This window comes from Neodiprion fabricii, chromosome 2 (assembly GCF_021155785.1).
Source record: "Neodiprion fabricii isolate iyNeoFabr1 chromosome 2, iyNeoFabr1.1, whole genome shotgun sequence".
NCBI lineage: Eukaryota > Metazoa > Arthropoda > Insecta > Hymenoptera > Diprionidae > Neodiprion > Neodiprion fabricii.
The window spans coordinates 10,966,289-10,986,581 of record NC_060240.1 but is presented as its reverse complement, the minus strand read 5'-3'; the positions used below and the strand labels follow the sequence as shown (position 1 = coordinate 10,986,581).

The 20,293-nt window shown below is 37.7% G+C and overlaps 1 protein-coding gene across 2 annotated transcripts in view; it reads left to right on the top strand.

The window, feature by feature from the left end:
- LOC124175333 (gamma-aminobutyric acid type B receptor subunit 2) overlaps positions 1–20,293 on the top strand; it is a 183,548-nt gene that overhangs the window by 147,066 nt on the left and 16,189 nt on the right. The window contains exons 4-11 of one of the 2 annotated variants that reach the window (XM_046555456.1): positions 5,158–5,333; positions 6,082–6,259; positions 11,039–11,272; positions 15,055–15,115; positions 17,682–17,916; positions 18,377–18,617; positions 18,695–18,817; positions 19,495–19,605. In XM_046555456.1, the coding sequence (XP_046411412.1) occupies positions 5,158–5,333; positions 6,082–6,259; positions 11,039–11,272; positions 15,055–15,115; positions 17,682–17,916; positions 18,377–18,617; positions 18,695–18,817; positions 19,495–19,605 (1,359 nt within the window). Of the gene's footprint in view, positions 1–5,157; positions 5,334–6,081; positions 6,260–11,038; positions 11,273–15,054; positions 15,116–17,666; positions 17,917–18,376; positions 18,618–18,694; positions 18,818–19,494; positions 19,606–20,293 lie in introns of both variants that reach the window. The other variant, XM_046555455.1, reaches the window with a different exon arrangement.

Here is a 20,293-nt window from a genome sequence, read left to right as displayed (position 1 = left end):
TATATTAAACAAACAAACAAACTTAGCATCTTTTATTTACGAAATTATTGTAATATCTAGTTCTCGTCTAGCGACCTCAGTATTGCATGAAAACAGTCTCACAATGGCTCATTTTACTCCTCGTTTTTTCCGAAATTGCGTGAAATACCTAAGCTCTGCTCTTTTGCAGCCCTCAAAGCGCGGAAAATGTGGGAATAGTAACGCGTGTCTAAAAACCACAAATTCTTTTGGCGATTTTCGGGATATCGGTAACTTTTCTGAATCCGTTAGTTCAATATTATAAGAAGAAGAAGGGCGAGTTTGCTCGGTCGGTAAGGGTAGGACTACTATATGACCTTAAATCGAAAAAACCGATTTTTGGTAAAAACAGTGCTTAAGCACTTTTGTTGCGCGGCCCTTCACACTAGCTTACCGACTTTGCACTATACCCTTCTGTTTTTTGGGGTCAAAATGGCGGTGGCTCGGCCATGTTTCCCTCGGGCTTCTTCGCGCCGCATCCCTAGATTATATGATTAATGCCATACGGCCTACCGAGTCTATGTCCCGAAGCGATTATCGCATTTCCGATCGAAGATCGTTTCCTGGAGATTATAATTAATTCATACGGGCCATTCTTTGCCGAGTCGACCAGGTTTTTAGGGAAATTTTTTCAGTTACTGTACTCTTATGCCTAATTACGAAATATTTATTTTCGTACATCAAAAGAGAACCAAATAATGAAAAAAATTACAAAAAAAAAAATCAATCGAGAGAACGAATCGAAAGTAGGTATCTTGAGAATTAAAAACCGGATGGAACTATGAGAAGTTGTCAATATTCGTGACTCGCAAACAATTACATAAAAAAAAACGAAGATAAAAAGAAAATTTACAGAACTCGTTGTTGGCCCTTAAAATTTCAAAGTTACGGCACTTTCAAATGTAACAGAGTCATAATTAAAAATTTTTGAAATGTCCGACTTATTGAAAATAAAATTACAGTTTGGCCTGACCTAGAAAATTTGTATAACTCCTCTAGTTCTTAAACTTGATGGCGAGATTTATTTTATTTTCTCATCCCGCCTCACTCTTTATGTCAACTTTAAATACAAATAAAATGTCAGGTTTTCTGTCAAGGATTCTAGAGAACCTTGACTTCTACTAGGTTGTCCTTTAAGCGAGAGACTTTTTTGCGAAACATTTACGATTCGATTAAGAACGAAATGAAGAAACCGGAGCCACTGACAATCATCGAAATCCGGATGTATAAACGATATAATATATTTCTACGACGTGATATAATTTATTTGAAAGACGGGGAAAAAGGAGACGGATTCGGGCTCGTAACTGTCAAATGATAAAACATGTATCTCTGCCCTTTGGAGGGTGATTCTTAGAGGTATAGACACAATACAACCTCGCCGACAATGGAAGCTAACGGATATTGCTTCCTCCGTTCCTCCGTTAGCCTTGCGCGAGGCATCAAAATAAAATATGCTCACCCCTGAAAGAGGAGAAGAGAGGAAGCGAACTCACGTCCCGGTAATACTTTGATTCAGCAACTTTCTCATTTTTTTTTTTTTCCCCCTTTTTTCTTCATTTCTTTCACTCTTTCTCCTGTTTTTTTTACTCCTCCTCCTTCGTATCTACCTCCCTCGTCCCTCTTCGAGGCATGATATGAAATCCAACAATATGGCACGCTGATACGACGCTCGGTTATGTTGGAGATCAAATTTTCGTCTAGCAGCACCGCCACAGAATCACTTCAGTGTCAACGGTATTCAATACGTCAAAAAATATACCACGGCAAACAAATTTTCATTGCAGTTTATCTACCGATTGTTTCTGAGCTGACATTTTTTCAGCGCATGAGATTTCTTCTTGCAGAATAATCTGTCGGAATTTGAAAAATACCCTTACTTATAATACACATATATTCGTATATTGGAATTTAGAAATTTTTTTTCCCAAACATCATTTCCAGATACATACACGTTCTTTGTTCCTGTTACGACGTCTAATTGTTAAAACAAATCTACCACGATTTTATTTTTTTTTTTTCAATTTCAATGAATCTGTGAGGCAGTTTGGCGAAAATATCTACGTACATCGTTTTGAATTCAAAGGCCTGAAAATACAGATTTGATTGCGTGTTTTTTCTTTTTTTTTTTTTGATTCATGCCATTTACCGTCACACCGGGAAAGCAAGCATCGACTATCAATACCAGTATACCTATTCAGAAGTTTATCTATTCTGCGCTTTGAACGAGAATGAACCGAATGTATGAAACTTCCCGTCGTGGTCGTAATATGCTGGTGACAGCGGTGGGATATGACATATTCTGGCAGTAAAGCTTCGTGGTTTCCCCTCAGATAGGAGTCAAAATAAAATAAAAACTATATCAAATATCGTTCGGCTGGATCAATCGCTCACCCTTCCCGCGGATCATGGAAACAGCACAAAAACGTGAAAGATCTGTTTGAGGTGGAATTCGCGAATATATTTAACTAGAAATCGTGTTTGACTCTCTACCCTTTATTTTACATCACGTCGGATAGTCATGAGAGTTTCGAGTGAATCCAGGCAAACTTTGCATCGTCTGAAAAGCAATGAAAAAGTGCATGTTTTTAATAAAAAAAAATCATCGATGTCCATTCATATCGCTTGTATAGTTGAAGCAATGATAACAAAAACTCGGTTTTGGAATACCTGTAAATATAGGTTTTTGTGAGAAAAAGTAATGATAATAGACGCACAGATAAATTAACATTTTTTGGGGCAAAAATCAAAAATCTGGTTTAAATTTTTCAAAGAACGATGTATAATTTTTTCATTCATTCGAATGTTTGGTCCTGATCTTCCTGGGTGATTTGATGCAAAGTGGGATCATGTAGTGTAAAATTTCTCGAATGTATTTGAAAAATGAGCCCAAACACTTCAGGATCGGATCAAACAATTTAGAGTTCAATTATTTTCATCGTTTTAATTATGAAACTTTACTCAAATTACTGATACCTTAGCTTCTGTTATTCGGGTTTGTTTACATCTATTTCATTAAAATAAGTTAGAGTTTTATCCAGCGGTTTTATCTCTAATCCTGACTTCATGAATCGCAACGATTCACGAATTCAAGCTCTTAAAGTACAATTTCATCCTGAAAATTGCCCAAAGAATCGGATCCTTGTTATTCTGAGCTGCCAGTCAGCAGGAAGAATTTGCGACGAAAACACGCCCGGATCTTTTATAACAACGGATCTTTGCTTTTTCAGGGCGCATTGTACGGATGTTTTCACACACGCGGAGACAATTTGCGGAAAACAATCCGTGCAATGTTTTCATGGGACGAGGAGGATGCGATAAGATGTTTGTTTTTCGTGAGACACGCGAGTCGCGGGCACCGCGGTAAACCGTCTCTAAATGAAAGGATATATTCCGCACGGGTTTGGGGGATAAACGAGGCTCTGGGAAAAGTAGGCCAACTTGCAATATCAGCGAGGGGTTGAAGACATCAAATTTAACGTCCACCACCGCTTATACAATTGGCATCCGAATTCTACGTTTATCTCTATGCTGATCTCGGCGTTTATAAAATTTCCAACCACCTCGTCGTTTCTTTTCCAGCATCCCCCGAATTCCGGCCTCGCGTTACCGAAATTATTGTCACGTAATTACAGCGGAAAAGAAAATCTGTATTTGTATTGTTAAATAAACATAAGGGAACAAGATCTTTTAAAACCTCAATAAATTTTTACCGTCAGTTGATAAAAACGCTTTCTGCATTTCGAAAACATCCAACCACCTCGTCGTTTCTCTTCCAGCATCCCCCGAATTCCGGCCTCGCGTTACCGAAATTATTGTCACGTAATTACAGCGGAAAAGAAAATCTGTATCTGTATTATTAAATAAACATAAAGGTACGAATTCTTGTAAAACCTCAATAAATTGTTACCGTCAGTTGATAAAAACGCTTTCTGCATTTCGAAAACATCCAACCTCGTCGTCGTTTCTTTTCCAGTATCCCCCGAATTTTAACCCCGCGTTACCGGAAGTACTGTCACGTAATTACAGATACGGAGATTTAGCCGAGCAGAGTCGCACAACGAATTTACCGATATGCGTTCGGCGCGCCATCTACCGGCAGTAGATAAGTGGCGTGTTGGCGCGCAAAGTTTGAAAGCAAGTTCTCAAGCAGCCTGTATTTCACTGCTTGAGATTTAACGTTATTCTTCTTTCATCGACCGTCCAAGTTTTCGGCGAAAACTGGTAAGACTCCGGAGAATATTTGTGCTCGCGGTGTGCAGAATTCAAAGTAGCGCCTTGAAAGCCATCAATATTTATCCATTTCGATCCTTCACTCTTCGAGTGTGCCACGGCACTCGAACCTCTTTTGTCGACGAGACGATGTCATCTCACTCGAGACGAGAGATTGCCTCGTATACATGACGGTGCCGATCAGCTATGCATATTTGCGCGGGAAACGAGACCGTGATTAAATTGAATCCTCGCACTTGATACTCTCCGGATGGATTCGAAAATCGAACGCAGTATGCCTGTTTTAATCGTGATCGAACATCCTATTCCTCTTCGTATCGCTTTGAAGAAATCTGACTTGAAGACGAACGTTTCCAATGTTTTCCGAAAAAACGTTATTCTTGATTTTTCTGAAGCAGACCACTCCGCATGATCTTGAATTTTTTTTTCTTCGCCTTGACAACACTTTTTATTATTTGTAATGAAAATTTATTTATTCCGATAATTTCTAGGGGATTTGAGGAAACTCTAAAAAATTTTCGAAGAGAACTCGTAATGTTTTGGGACTTCATTCTCTTCTGAAAAATTCATCAGACTTTCGGTGGAAATTCAACGATATTAGAAAACGATCAAGTGTATTTTACTGCCATAAAACTAGTGAAACTAGAATTATGAAAAGTTTTTTAACAGAAGTTTTCAAGGAACATCGTTATTTTTCGAGTACAAATCTGCCTCGATTAATTTTCCGCATCGAAAGTGAGATTTTTTTTTATTAAATTTCTTTCAACTTATTAGAATTTGTTGGAAGTTTTTCAGAAACCTTAAAAAAAAAAAATGCACGTTCCGATTATACCCGTAGAAATATCTGAATGTTTTTGGAATTAATTATTTTCAGAAAACTGATGCCAATTCTTTTTTTCATTCCAGGCTCACAACAGGCTGGTCGCTGATCTCGACGCTAATAGAATGGAGGTTGTGGAGACGCAGAGTTTTGCTACTGAGGTTTCCTCGGCTCTTGCAAAACTCAAGGAAAAAGACGTGCGCATTATTTTGGGAAACTTTGACGAGGTCTGGGCGAGAAGGATATTCTGCGAAGCTCACAAGTGGGTTTAATTTCAACATATTCGGTTAGACTTGATCATTTCATCATTAATTCACCCTTGAATATCCGGTGGTAAAAATTTATCTGAAAAGTTCCTGATTCACGAAAATTTTCACATACCTCGGGGAATTTTTCGGTGAAATCTTCAGAGAGTTTGTATGGTATTGCAAGAAAAAAAAAATATCTCGCTTCGATAGCTTGAATATTACTCGATGAAATGTCTTTTTCGTCGGCGTTCTTTGAGTATTTCAAATAGCTTTCAAGTCCGATTTTCCACAATAATAAGAGCTTTCATTTCACCGTTAAAAAATTTAAATTTACTCTCAAGCAAGAAACTTCGATTCTGACGATAATAAAATATGCACTTAAAAATCGGAATACATGTGTGTATACATGGTTTAAAAAGAAACGGAATTCTTCCAAATAAGACTGAAATTTTATCGTACACGTCTGCATCTTACATCGAAGCGCACAAACGGATCGTGTGAAATATTCGAAAGGCGGGAATTCATCGTGTTAAAAAATCCAAGATTCTCGAAATTTCATTATATGGGTAATTTTTCCTCGAAAGGTAAAATGTGGGTGACAGAGAATTACCCATCCGCGTATCCGTATCCGGGCTCAATATAAAGTCGCGTTTTACAAGGGGGGAAAAAAGTTTGCGAACGGGGGTGCTAAAAGAAAAATGGCGGGCCGTCCCAACGTCTCATATATCTTACGACTTTGTTTTTGCCTCATGCGAAACGCAGGTTCGGGATGTACGGCAGGAAATATCAATGGGTCATAATGGGCACCTATGCCGAAGAGTGGTGGCTCAGGCCGGGCGGCGGATGCGCGCCATCCGAGCTTGCGGAAGCTCTACACGCCGCCATTTTGACCGATCTGCTTCCTCTCTCGACGGAACAGCAAATCACCGTATCCGGCATTGTGAGTATCATATATATATATATGTATATATATATATCGTTTGCAGGATAATTTTCCTTTGTGAAAAAGAATCGCAGAAATTTTTGTATCTGTTTTAAAAAATCTTCTCATAAACAAAAGTAATGCCGTGTATTCTGGGACAATTCCAAGAAACATTTCACATGCCAAAAAATTCTATTTTATATCTCTGTAGAAGATTCTAAGATTATTTCAATTTGTTGAAAAATTTTCAAAAAAATTTACGAACCGATGTGAAATTACATTGTGAACAAATTTGTAAAAGTTTCGAAAAGGTTTTATTGATCACTTTCGATATGGTTGGTCGAAAAATTGTATTCCGTCAGACGAAGAATTGAAAAGAACAACGACAACCGTTAAAGTCCAAATAACAATGCTCTGTAATGTTGTTACTTTGAATAAGAAAATTTTCAAAGTCTGCGATGATAGGTAGAAGTTTTTTTTAATAATAATATCTCCTCTAAATATCTGATCGTAAAAGTGTTCGACTTGTTCGGAAAGTAATCGGAGTACAAATACGAGACGTAATTGGTTCGGTTTGTAAGACTCTGTCAGAGTTTTGAGAATCTTACAGAAATATGTTAGCGAGTAATCAGAAATACTTATCCAACCGAAATCATATTGAGATTCATGATTACTGTGGATTGAGATAAAAAATGCAAATTACAATCAGGCTGCCTGAGGTGAGGAAATTCTACGGAGGATTAATATCCATCAGAAAATCCTCTGAATCTATCTCGGAATTCGAAAAACTCTTAAAATTTATCAATCAATTCCCCATTTTACAGTAAGTTGAAAAGACGTAAATTGACAAAAAAAAAAAAAAGAAAAAACCATATTACGTTTAAGAATTCAATTTTTTCAAACGTAAAGCGATTCCCAATGTTCGAAATTTGTCATGACGCATACAAGCAATAGTATTTCAATCCGATTTTGACACGCTCCATTCATTGTGTAAATAATAGTTCAGAACGATTGGAATAAATCATCGCCCTCTGTGTCTCTCCGTTTTATACATCGGTTGTGTTATGTAAAATATTATATGCATGTGCGTTTCACCGTGCGTAAGATTTTCCCCTACTATCGGAAAGATAATATATCACTGCCAGCTGTTGGTAACGTTCTACGTTTGAAAGGAGAAAAATTTTTCTTCAAAAACGAAATTATAACAATATATGATAGCAAATTCGGAACCGGAATTCAGCTGATTCAGGATTTATCGATACTGTTAAAATTTAAAATAATGCATGAAGTAATGAGATTTTTAAGTTAGTTAATCGGGATATAGAAACGTATAAAAATATATCTCTGTTGGTAATTAATAATGGTCGAATTGTAAAATATATGCCGGTGAACCGAATTATCACTTTCAAGATTAAATACCTGAATAGTAACATTTTCATCCTCTAGTTTTTTACAGCGTTGCAAAACCTGCAGATCTGGATATCCTAACCTCTTTATCACAAAAAAATTGTCCTCAATTTTGCAATAAAGTTGATAAGCTTTCGATAATTTTTCCAATCAATTGTTTTTTTCTAGAAACATTATTATTTCCGAATATCCGAAATGGAAAGCAATTCTCGTATCTAAAAAATCCAATCTCACTCTTTTTTTCATCATATTCATTACATCGATGGCCTGGTTTGAAATTTTTCCATCTTGAGAACAAACTCAAGAACTGTGACGTATTGAAATATACATTTTGTTTTTATCGAAATCCATTTCGTGACTGTCCTAAACTTGAGGATAAAAATTGTGTCGGTATCAGACCGAAGCAAACCCCAATTGTTAGATCATTACGGTTATTCCTCGGAGTAAATAAGCGATAAGTTTCCTTGACCTCGCCATCTTCAATTTCTCGTGTCGATCCGATTAATTGAAGGAAAGAGATCGAGAAACAATTGACGATCTGACCCTCCGACCTTCCCCTGAGCAGCCGCAATTCCCACGTGATACCAAAGAATTCGCCCTTCGATTTCTCCTCGAACTCACCTCCTCACGGATACTGAACAAGGAAAGTCACGAAGAGAGAAAGAAAGAGTGAAAGCTATTCGTGTAATCTCATGCTAACGATACGACGAGGCGATCGGAGTTCTAGACATCGATTTTTCCGATCTAACCTCAAATTCCCGGGTTCGAAAACGAAGCAGTCGAAATTCGGGACAATATTTGACCTGAATTTGATTTTTGACAAGCAACTTGCCGTTTTTAAGATCGTTCGAGTGTTTCGTTCGTTACTCCGACACTTATGTACGGGGCATTCCATCCTAATTCGATCAAACTCTGACTCTTACAGCATTCGATTTCTTTGTTAATTTTTAATAGCGTTTATTGAAATAAGGAAAACACTGTGTATTTATTTCAGATTCTCATTCTAAACAAATTTTGTGATAAAAATGGTTCAATATTAATTACCGCTGATTGGAGCACATTTACAGTTGCTTACAAATTCCGATCACCACATCAGATCAGTAAGCATTCATAAAAATTTATCTCAGGCCCGGTCTTGAAATCTATTTTATGCAAAGAAAAAATATTTAGATAATCTCAGACTCGACTGAAACAGTAAAAATATCCTTTAATGTGAAAAAAAAAAATTAATTTTCACAAAATTTATTGTTTACAATTTTTATGAAAACACTTCGGTGAATTCCGTGTCTCTACGCTAAAATTTATTTTCCATTGTATTCCTTTCGGAGTTTTTCCCTCAATTGCACGTACGAGAGTTTTTGTTTTTCTTTTTTAAAAAGTACTTTCTTATTGTTACACTAAGAATTTTAGTTTTCGACTCTAACGATACTATCAAAAAAAAAAAAAAATGGGCCGATTAAAAATTAAAATCATTTCAATAGAAGAAAGTTACAAACTTTATTCGTATTTACAAATTAACCTGACGCCCTTTGATCGTTGTTTTCAACCTTCGAAATCTCAGGGGTTTAAGGCCGCTGGATACCTACTGATTTTGTCAAACTACAGGGTGAAAGTTAATTAGACTGACCCCGCCCATCGGATTTCGCTTAACTCAGGGCTCACCGTATTCCGAGTTCACTTCCGCTGCACAATGGTCCATAAGGTAGAAACCCTTGTCAGAAACTCACGGGAAAGCCATTCGATCGACACCTGAGCTTATACCCCCGAAGATTTCGGAATCGTCTTCTATCGATCCCGAGTCAAAATTATGTCATCCGTGAAATTCGCCTTGATTCGCAGAATTTCATCAAATTAACCTTTGGAAAAAAATATTTGCGAATAGTTCACATATTTCCAGAGTTTTACTCGAGAAGTAAAAATTTTTGATCAACGTTTTTTTTTTTTCTGGATATTACGTTTAAAGCGTTCGACGATATCTCTGTGGAATATTTCGCAGAGTTTTTAAATCCTGTAACAGCGATCGCAATGTGATAAGAAACAATCGCAAAGTCGATGAAAAATATTTCGGTTGAGCTGCAGAGACTCGGAGCAGGTTATTTAATTCCCTCATTCGCCGCTAATCTTCGACTTTATTAACCCCAAAGGACGCGTCAAACTTATCACAGACGATTCGGTCCGTCTCCCCGTCTCACCGTCATCGATATCTCTAATTATTCATCAGATTTTACGCGACATTCGGTTTCTTATTTTCCATCAGCAGAAAGTCGCAGAAGAGAGAATAAATAATCGGATCAAGATCGTCTGTACTCATACGATATTGGTTATAATGCCTGATCATTGCGGAATTATGATCACTGATGGCTTGAATAAGAAAATATGGAAAAAAGGATATAATATGAAAGCCTCTAGTGCTTGTAAGAATCGTTGAGAAGCAGTTTTTGTTCCTTGAATTTTGAATTCAATTTTTATCCCAACAAATTCTTCAACACCTAAACGACAAATTATTTGCTGGAAGTAAATATTTTATTTCTATCCAACAGTAACTGAGAAGTGTATTTGCGACCAATTGAAATGAAATTTGGTCCTATTGGTTTGGTAAGATTCAAATTTTGATCATCCCACATGGTCAGTACTACCATACAAGTAATTGATAATGAGTGTTTATTTTATATGGCTTGTGAACTTCATCATGGTCAAGGCGCATGAGAGGCTACAAACGTGATTTCAGTATACTTTCCGATCATTCAAACATTTGAAATCCATTTACCATCAAGTTTCTCTTTCAGTCGACGAAGTGACACCCGGAACAATGACTTGAGTTGCATGAAATCACGAATAGTGACAAACAATTGGTCATGGACCTTCCGAAACGAACGAACTTGAAAACTTGACGAACGGCCAGACCATTTACCAGTCATAACAATGTAAACTCCAGTATACTTTTTGATCATGTAAACATTTGGGATACATTTACCATAAAGTTTCTTCTCCAGTCGACAAAATGACACCCGGAAAAATGACTTGAGTTGCATGAAATCACGAATAGTGACAAGCAATTGGTCATGGACCTTCCGAAACGAACGAACTTGAAAACTTGACGAACGGCCAGACCATTTACCAGTCATAACAATGTAAACTCCAGTATACTTTTTGATGATGTAAACATTTGGAATCCATTTACCATAAAGTTTCTTCTCAGGTCGACAAAATGACACCCGGAAAAATGACTTGAGTTGCATGAAATCACGAATAGTGACAAGCAATTGGTCATGGACCTTCCGACATTAACGATCTTGAAAACTTGACCAACGGCCAAACCATTCCCCCATAACGAGCCTCACTTATCAGTGTCCAAAGAATTCACTCTCCATTTTTGGTCCATTCTTCCAGACACCGGACGAATACAGAGTGGAATACGACTTGCGCCGAGGTGCGGAGTACTCGAGGTTCCACGGCTACACCTACGATGGGATATGGGCCGTGGCCTTGGCCATACAGCACGTGGCACGACGGATACGACACTTTCGGCGCAATCAGACAGTCGCAGACTTCAAATACCGCGATCAGCTCTGGGAGATGCTGTTTCTTGACGCCCTGAAGAACACCAGCTTTGAAGGCGTCACGGTGAGTGCCGAAAGCCCAATTCTCCTCCTCTCGAATCCTCTGCTTTCGGGATTTCATACGACTCCAAAACGATTGACTGAATTCTCGAACTGGCAAAAGCGTTTCAACAACTTCAACCTCATCCGTGAAAATCGGTCTTTGACTTCGTCTTACATTTTTGGGACACCGCTCGACCGTCGATTTAAGCGAAGCGCGTATATTGATATTCTTCTCCACTCTTCTCGGCCTCCGGATTTGGCCTCGAATAATCTTCACTAAAAAACCGCAAATCCGAATAACCAGGAATATCACAAACATCATTTATGTGATATTTTTAACCTTTATATTTATATATTTGTGCTTTTTGTGAGTTAAGTATTGAATTAATTAGCCAAAAAAAAAAAAAAGTCTACAGTCGCAGGTTAACAGAATTAAAGTAATTTTACGTAAAAAGTAATATAAATATGGCATATCATATTTTTTTGTAGTTTTATTGGAAAATATTAAAAATTTTTGATTAGCGTTATTTTTGATCGCTGATATCTTTGAAACGGTTGATCTGAGGAACTTTGATCTTCAGACGTTTTTTGTAGAGCGTGAAATTTCCTACAAATCCCTTTTTTCAGATTGTTGTTACGATGAACCGTTCCAAAGTAATAAGAATTCAAAAATGAAAAAAAATAATTTCCCGTGTTATTTAAATGGAAAATAAAGAAATGGATAGAGGCAAACCTTACTATTGATATCAAGAGCTCATATTGGCGCCAAAATTTTTGTTTTCAGGTATACTATCAATTTTTGGACACCGTAAGAAAATAAAAAAAAAAAAATTTGTCTTTTTTTGAAACACCCTAATATATGTACATATCAAAGTCAGCCAAGGAATATCTTGACTGTGACAACATAAGTAGGTCGGGACGTAGACTCGCCGACCGGGGTAAAAGAAGGCACCAAAGCCCCGAAGGAATCAAGTCTAGGGAATTGATCCTTCGAGGATCGCTTGGAGAGAATTTTGACGTCCACGAGGGTAGCCGAGAAGATCCGAGGCACGTTTCGTTCTGAATCCGCTTCCCTCTAAATTCGGATTCTTATGCTTCGCAAGAGTTACCGAGTAGAGACAAAATAGTCTAGGAAGTTTTAGTATCTCTGAAGCATGCGGGGCTGGCTATGAGGGGAATAAATTCCGCCACATTTTCTACCCCCGCAGCTCTCTGACACTCTCTTTCTCTCTCCCTCTCTTACCCTCCGTTTCTCAGACATCACATTTTCTCGAAGCGAAAGGGTTGCCGAAGAATGAACACGCCATTGGTTTCGTATCGTTTTTCGATTGATACCAAAATATGTCGCAGCGTGGAAAGATTAATTTTTACAATTCATTACACCGGTGAACAAGAATTTTCAGTCCGGGTTCTAGACGTCAGATTTTGATTTCTCCCACGTAACTGATAAAAGAAAAAACAATTTTATTAAATAAAATTTGCTTTTGTAGAAAACAGAACGATACTTCAAATTTCAAAAAAAAAAAAAATTACCTATTTCCTCAAACGTTTATTGTAAATAATAATTCAACAAACTTCAGATTCGTATTTAAATTTTTGAATGAAAGTGAATTAAATGCGAAACTGAAGTTTGTTTAACTGATTTTAGATTTATATAAATATGAATATTAAATATATACTTCGGTCAGGGAAAATTTGACAAGTTAATTTGATTGTGTAACTTGAATCATTTATATGATAATTCCTGAAAATAAATTTTACTTGATTGTAAGCAGAGAAATTCGTCAATTGACTTGATGATTTGTTGGAGTACACTGAAGCGGGGAAAAAAAAACTTTAATCATTTCTAAGTTTTATCGTACATCTCTTTTGTGGCAATTTGGGGTTGACAGTTTTCAACTCTAACGATCGCGTATTTTTCAATTTAAGGTGAATATGATAGCGCTTTCCGTTAAAAATATCTCTGATCTCCCCTCGCGTGTTCAAAAACCCTTGAAAGTATAAGTTAAGGTCTGAATTTATAGAGAACGTTCTCTATAACAGCTGGCACTTTTTTTCGCAGCGGAAATATTTTCCTTATAACTTTCAAGTTTCTCTACCATCACGTACGTAATTTATAGTTCAGAAAATTGCGGTCAAATGAGTATGAATAAATGATAAACTAACTTTTGCGTATTATTAATTTGTGTAATATCGATCGAGTATATTATTTGTCTACTTTGACGAAAACAAATCCAAAGATCTTGAATGAAATATTTTCAATGCCAACTAAATGACGATTGATTCGTAAAATCAATTTTTCAGCTTTTCTAGATTTTTATGCCGCCATTTTCATTCGCGTGAGTCTTTAAAAAAACCTTGTCAAACAATTTCTTGACTATTCGCGAAACACGGCGATCAAATACGACGATGGAAAAGTGTTGTTAATTTTTCTGCTCTCGTTCGTTGAAAGAAAAATCATTTGATTCGGCAAAAAAATTGGTTAAGACGATAATTAAAACGGTGTTTGAATAAAACCCGACGGAACAGAGTTGAGAAAACATTTTCCTCGCCTCTCGCGGTGAAGTATGATAAGATTTGCGTACCTTGTGAAGCAAATCTAACTCGAATATCAAAGTCTGAAAGGTTATCGAAACGTCGCAACAACTCTGAAGTGAGGTGAATTTTTCGCTCGGGTTGCTCTACGGCTGCATGGAGACGGTTTTGCGGTTGATTTGAATCGCGGGTATCTGCAGTAAGTAGTTTATCGAATGCACATCAAATATCCCTGCGAGCGCCGAGTTCCATGGTGCCACTGTAGCCACAAAGGATCGGCAGAGGTAAAAGGCAAATCTGACTGCCGAAGGCGATTCCGTTGGCATACACACGAGGAAAAGTTCGGTTGCAGGACGAATATTTTCACAGCTTCGATTCAAAGGCCACTCGACGTGAATTTCAATGTGATTCACTTTCCTTTTCGCGAAAGAAAGAAAAGAAAAAAAAATAAAAAAAGAAAATGATCAAAAATTGTGTAACACGTTGAACCACGTATTTTCTCTATTTTTGAGTAGAAGATAAAAGAACGTATATTTAATTATTTTTTCAAAATGAGTACTTTTGATTTTCCATTTCAATTAATCAAATGAATTAGTAACAAATAACGAACAATCGGTTTTTGAAATAAACTAACTGTCATCGTGTTATTGCAAAACCGACGATTTTTTTTTTTTTTCAATTGTATTTTTTAGTTACGTTTCCGAAGTAAATCAGCCCCAACCTATTTTGTAAAAGAAAAACGTTCCACTAACATTTTTGGCTAAACATTTTCTTTATTTTTTATAGAGCGAAATCCAAAAATCTTAAGGAAGTATGAAAAATGGTCTTCTGTAAGATAAGAGACAGATGCGTGACACATGACACAGTTTTTTATCAACAATTCTCCGAAGTGTAATAAATTAAAGTTAGTTTCCTTGGAAAGGAGTCTTTGTTGAACAAATGTCAAAATTTATGTGGTTTAATTAAAATTGTTCGCGTTCGTTTATCTAATATCGACCTACCACAATTACGGTTGAACAATTACTGCGCCGACATTTATTGCCATAAATCTAAGAACGACGAAGGTTTGAATTCCTATGGCTTTTATCGCGAGAATGGAAGTCGGCGTTTATCAATGCTACATGAAGCTCAATTACGCATTAACCAGTTTCTCATCTGATCGCATAATTTCTTTTACATGACAACAAGATTGTATCTGCTATCTACGTTACTGGTAATTTTCACTGCGTGTATTATACTCCCGTAAAATTTCATCGTTATTTGTTTCAGGGTCCCGTGAGATTCTACGGGAATGAGAGAAAGGCGTACATCCTGATGAAACAGTTTCAAAGTAAGCATTTTTTCTATTTAAAATCATAAGCGAACGTTAACGGCTGGCAAGGATTTTAGATCTGGAGAATCTTTGAACTAAAATCTGGTACAAGTTAATTCGAAAAGTATCATACTAGGTAAAATTGCTACAATCTTCTCGGATAAGTATTTCAAAGTATATTCTACGTGTAAGTATTATACTAATTTGACATTCGTAACTTTTGGAATGTTTCATCGGGAGTTCTAACAGAATCACGTTTTTGGGTGGAATTATTCATTCATCCTCTTTTTTTTTTTTTTAACAAATCTCCGAAGGTTGGAAACCTACAAAACTCATGAAGAACCTTTCGCTTTTGATTCCGACAACGTCTGGCACAGTTCCGTTGAAGCAGCTAATTCGATCCCCTTGTTCAAGACAGACTGAAGTATCACACACGCGGTGACCTTAGACCGATATTGATCGGTACGACGAAAACAATTTCCGAAAACATAGTTTAGAAAAGGATATTTTCGAAAGATATCTCTGAACGAAATTTTCCCGCCAACTCAGTCCTACCACTTATATTTTGTGGTAAAAGATCACTGGAAACTTTGAATCAGGATCAGATGGATGCGATTCGATGGAAAAGGTGCCCGAGCGAATTCAGACCCTTGGACTATTTTCATCATGGGAATGACCGTGAAACGTTTCACATACATGACGTGAAACGTGGTGAAATCTATACTTATAGCCAAGCTTCCAATCAATCGATTCTTATAAATCGGGATGGGACGGTCGGTAATATTTTCTTATATCCCTGTCGTTTTTTTCGCGGCGTGAGTATTGATCGAAAAGAGTGCTTACACGTATATAATATGTATATACGCACAGGTGCGCGTGAAATATAACTTCCGTTCCGAAGCTTATGTACGTACGAAGGGCAAAACGCCAAACTGTTCCCCTTGCACGTAATAACAGTACCGCGGTACCTTATACCTACAACCTTGAGGCGGGGAATGGGTGGGAATCAGTTCTTTCAATTTTCCAAACGGTAATTAAGGCTCGTCTCCAAGGGGAAGGAGAGAAGCCGGTAGGTAGAGATTAAAAAGTTTCCCCGGAGTAAAATCTACGCTTATAATCAGGACGACCGCGAGCCCGTGTAACTCAATTCCATTCGCCTCCGTTCCACTTGCTCAACAGTAAACGTCGGTTACCGTCTGCTCGCAACCTGGTGTAAAGCTTAATCCAACACCGGGAACAACTGCCGGCCAATAAAATAAACCCTTCTACCAGATGTTGGCGGTACGCAAACGGTACTCGGTGCAACGCAATCATGATCTACTTCTTTGAACTTGAAATTAAAGGTCTTAAATTAGCGGTTGGAAACGGTGTTACACCGGCCAGTTGTTCGTATTCTCAATGGCCTTGGGCTGGAAGTTTGATGAGTCGACGCAGTGTGCGCGGCAAGATGCCCAACAGAGCTATTTTCAATTTTGAAGAAAGGCTCGACGCGCCGAGGAAATGGGGGGAAAACGGGACCCTGGGGAAAAAAGGGGACCTCGTGATCAATCGGGATTCCGGGGCATAATGGGACCCTTGGGGAAAATAGCGTTGTGGCAAAAAGAAGACCCTAAGAACAAAATGGAAGCTCGAGCAAAAATGTGACTAAGGAACGAAATGAAATCTTGTGGTTAAGATAGAATCGTTGTAAAAAATGGGACTCTGGGTGAACCGAGACCCTGGAGCAAAATGGAATTTTCACACGGGCAGCCGTAGCTAGGAAAGAACAGGATCCTGGGACAAAACGGGGCACAGTGGAGTAATGGGACCTTTGTCAAAACTGCAACCCTGGAGCAAAATAGGATCCCAGAGTAATACGGGGAACTAATGGAAAATGGCACATTGGGGTAATACAAACCCTTAGAAAAAATGGAATCCAAAAAGCGTTGAGTAATTGGGATTTGAGGGAAAAAGGGGATCCTGAAACGAAATGGAACTCCGGTGCAAAACGAAAGTCTGGGGTTAAATAATCCTCTATGAAACAAAGGGACTCTGAGACAGAACGGGATACTTTGACAAAACGGGACTGTAGAGCAAAATGAGGTGTACAAGAGATGAACCATTTCTTTAAGGTCGCCAATTTCGCGCTGCTTCCCCTGAAGTGAAAAATAACACTTTATCTCAGCAAATTAAGTTAATGATAGAATCAAGCAAAGTGGTAAACTATAACAAACATTGAAAAGAAAAAAAACTATTCCAACACATCGCAAATCGGTCGAATAGTCGTATTGGACATTGGAAACAATTAGACCGTATCGAAAAAACTGTAATATTTGGAATGGTTTTGCTTTCTGCAATACCATATCGTCAAAAGAAAATTGCAATTTTATTTGTAGCGTACTAAAAAGAGTCTGGTGGAAAGAAAGTATCGTGTAGAAACGAAGTCCGTTTCAAATTTTAATGGTCGTTTTGTACAATTAACCTCAGTCAATGACTGTGGCATAGAACCCGGTGGATGGTACGTATGTGGATGGTGGATGGTATTAGCATAAGTTAACAGCTGCGAACACGCATACGAATGTTGAATCAGGCGGCGTCGTTCCAGGTGGTAGCGAGGTCAAGGTTGGCGAATATAACGGGGTCACAGGTGAACTGGATCTCACGAGGGGCCAGCCATTGGAGTGGCGAGGCAAGTCACCGCCGAAGGACAGAACACTGCATATTATCGAGCACTCGATGGTGAACACAACTATTTACGCCGTCTTGGCGGCAGCTGCCAGCGTCGGAATTGTCATGGCCGCCATTTTCCTTGCCATTAATATCAGATACAGAAATCAAAGGTACGATACCTTGCGTTTCACCCTTCACGTTGCGAAGAAAGATTCGCGCAGTGATGTAAAGCTGGTAAAATTTAAAAAATTTCTCTTTGTCGCGAGCGCAACAAATTCTTAACAAAAAATAGTTTTCCCATCGCATTAATTGACTTTCATCGTATTATTGGGATATGAAATATCGAAAGATGCCATCTGGCGGCAGAAAATTTACTGCGCTACTGTCCGTATTTAATTACAAAAGTCATTCCTTAACCTGTATTTCGCTATTAGTTGACTCAATGTTACACGAGAAAACTGTAATCACTTGCACGATGCTTTCCGTCTCTTTATACTCCCACGATTTTGGTTAGACCGTTGCTAAATATATCAGCTGATTCTTCGGCGCGACGCCATATTGGGTAGGAAAATCGATCGTCTTTGAGGTGCGTTTTTCCGTGGTATTGAAAGATATGCTCCCGCGTTTCAGGTACATAAAAATGTCTTCGCCGCATCTGAATAATCTGATAATCATTGGATGCATGCTGACGTACAGCAGCGTGATATTTCTCGGTTTGGACTCTCAGTTGTCATCAGTGACGGCATTTCCGATTATTTGTACAACGAGGGCGTGGCTTTTGATGGCTGGATTTTCACTCGCCTTTGGCTCGATGTTCTCAAAGACGTGGCGAGTGCATTCGATATTCACGGATGTGAAATTGAACAAAAAGGTGAGTCGAGGGGAGGTGAACAAGGCGGCTGAACTCCTCAGGCTAAATATACAGTCTTCGATTTCAATCTTGTGCAGGTGATCAAGGACTATCAACTCTTCATCGTCGTTGGCGTTTTACTCATTCTCGACTTGGCCATCATGACGACGTGGCAAATAGCCGATCCCTTTTACAGAGAAACTAAACAAATGGAGCCATACGTGAGTTTGGCAATATTCAGAATCCAATTATCGCCTAACATGTTCTCTGGGTTTCTGATTTCAAGCGAGTCATTAGAATATTTCCTGAACTAACATTATAAAAAAAATGTGTCGGTTAGAAGTCGTGAGATTTTGACGAGGTGACAAACTGGCAACTTCTTATTGCTTGTGAATTAAGCTATATTAATAAAAATGACCACGAACGTGATTCTTTGAATTGGAATCCATTTTTGTTTTATTCCAATAAATAAAACTTGTAGCTATCGATGTGACACGTTCAGGCGATTTCGAATTCTCTAATTATGCTCATTTTTTTCAGAGTCACAGCGCTTTAAGTTTCCTAGAAAACAGAACTTGAAAGAAGAGTAAAAAAAAAAAAAATACGACACATGAAGTTTCCTTAATTTTCCTTGATGTCAGCACAGCGGCAAGACTTATTTTAAAAACACTCGGATTCCATTTGAAAAAATTTCTCCCACGTCAATATCTCGACCACGATCAATTTCATAAAAATATCATCTTACCATTTTGAGTCCCCTAAGCTTTCCATTGAAATGTGGCCTGATGAAACCGTTACTTTGAAGAGTAATCTAGTACGACTTGCTTAAAATGGAACAACCTGCATTCAAATAAATTCTCTTACTGATATTATCGTGAAAAAATTACGAAATTTTCAGCCTCATCCTTCCAGTGAGGACATCATCATCATTCCCGAAAACGAGTACTGCCAAAGCAACAGAATGACGATCTACCTCTGCAGTATATACGTCTACAAAGGTCTTCTTCTGGTAATACAAACTTGCCTCAACAACGATATTGAATCCGAATTTCTTTCAAATTATTTTCATCGTATGCTTTCTGGTTTTTGGAGCTGTGATTTTGGATTCTCGACTCCATGTTCCCTAAAAGACGAGATTAATTTGTGTAATAACTCAAATTTAGCGATCAAATTATTCACCAATAGAAAGATTGGGGCACAATAATAATCAATTTTTTTTTTTTTTTTTTTCAAGCATTTTTCATCCATGTATCTATTTACCTATTCGTTCGAAAGGAAATAATTTTGAAACAAGCGTTGACATGAAATGTTAATCGGTAACTCGGCATGTATCATTTAATGTCATTTTACTAAAAACACTCACAGGTAAATATTGTGTTCAAAAATACAGTCGAATTGTATGAGTGATTTTTTGAATTCCATTAATTTTGCAAGGTATCAGATTAGCGCGCCACGGAAATTTTCTTTTTCGAAATAATGAAAAGAATCAAAATAGTTGAAATAAAACTTTTGAACGCTTTAGCCTTATCTGTTTTTGAATTCTAACGTGATCCTGATCGCGCAAAAAAAAAAATGCAAAAATTTCCACGACCCTTGAACCTCGGTGATTAATCAACCGTGTTGCATTGGTCACTTGACATTTGTAAATATAATATCCGCGCACCGTAAATGACCTCAATAATAAATGAATTATTTTG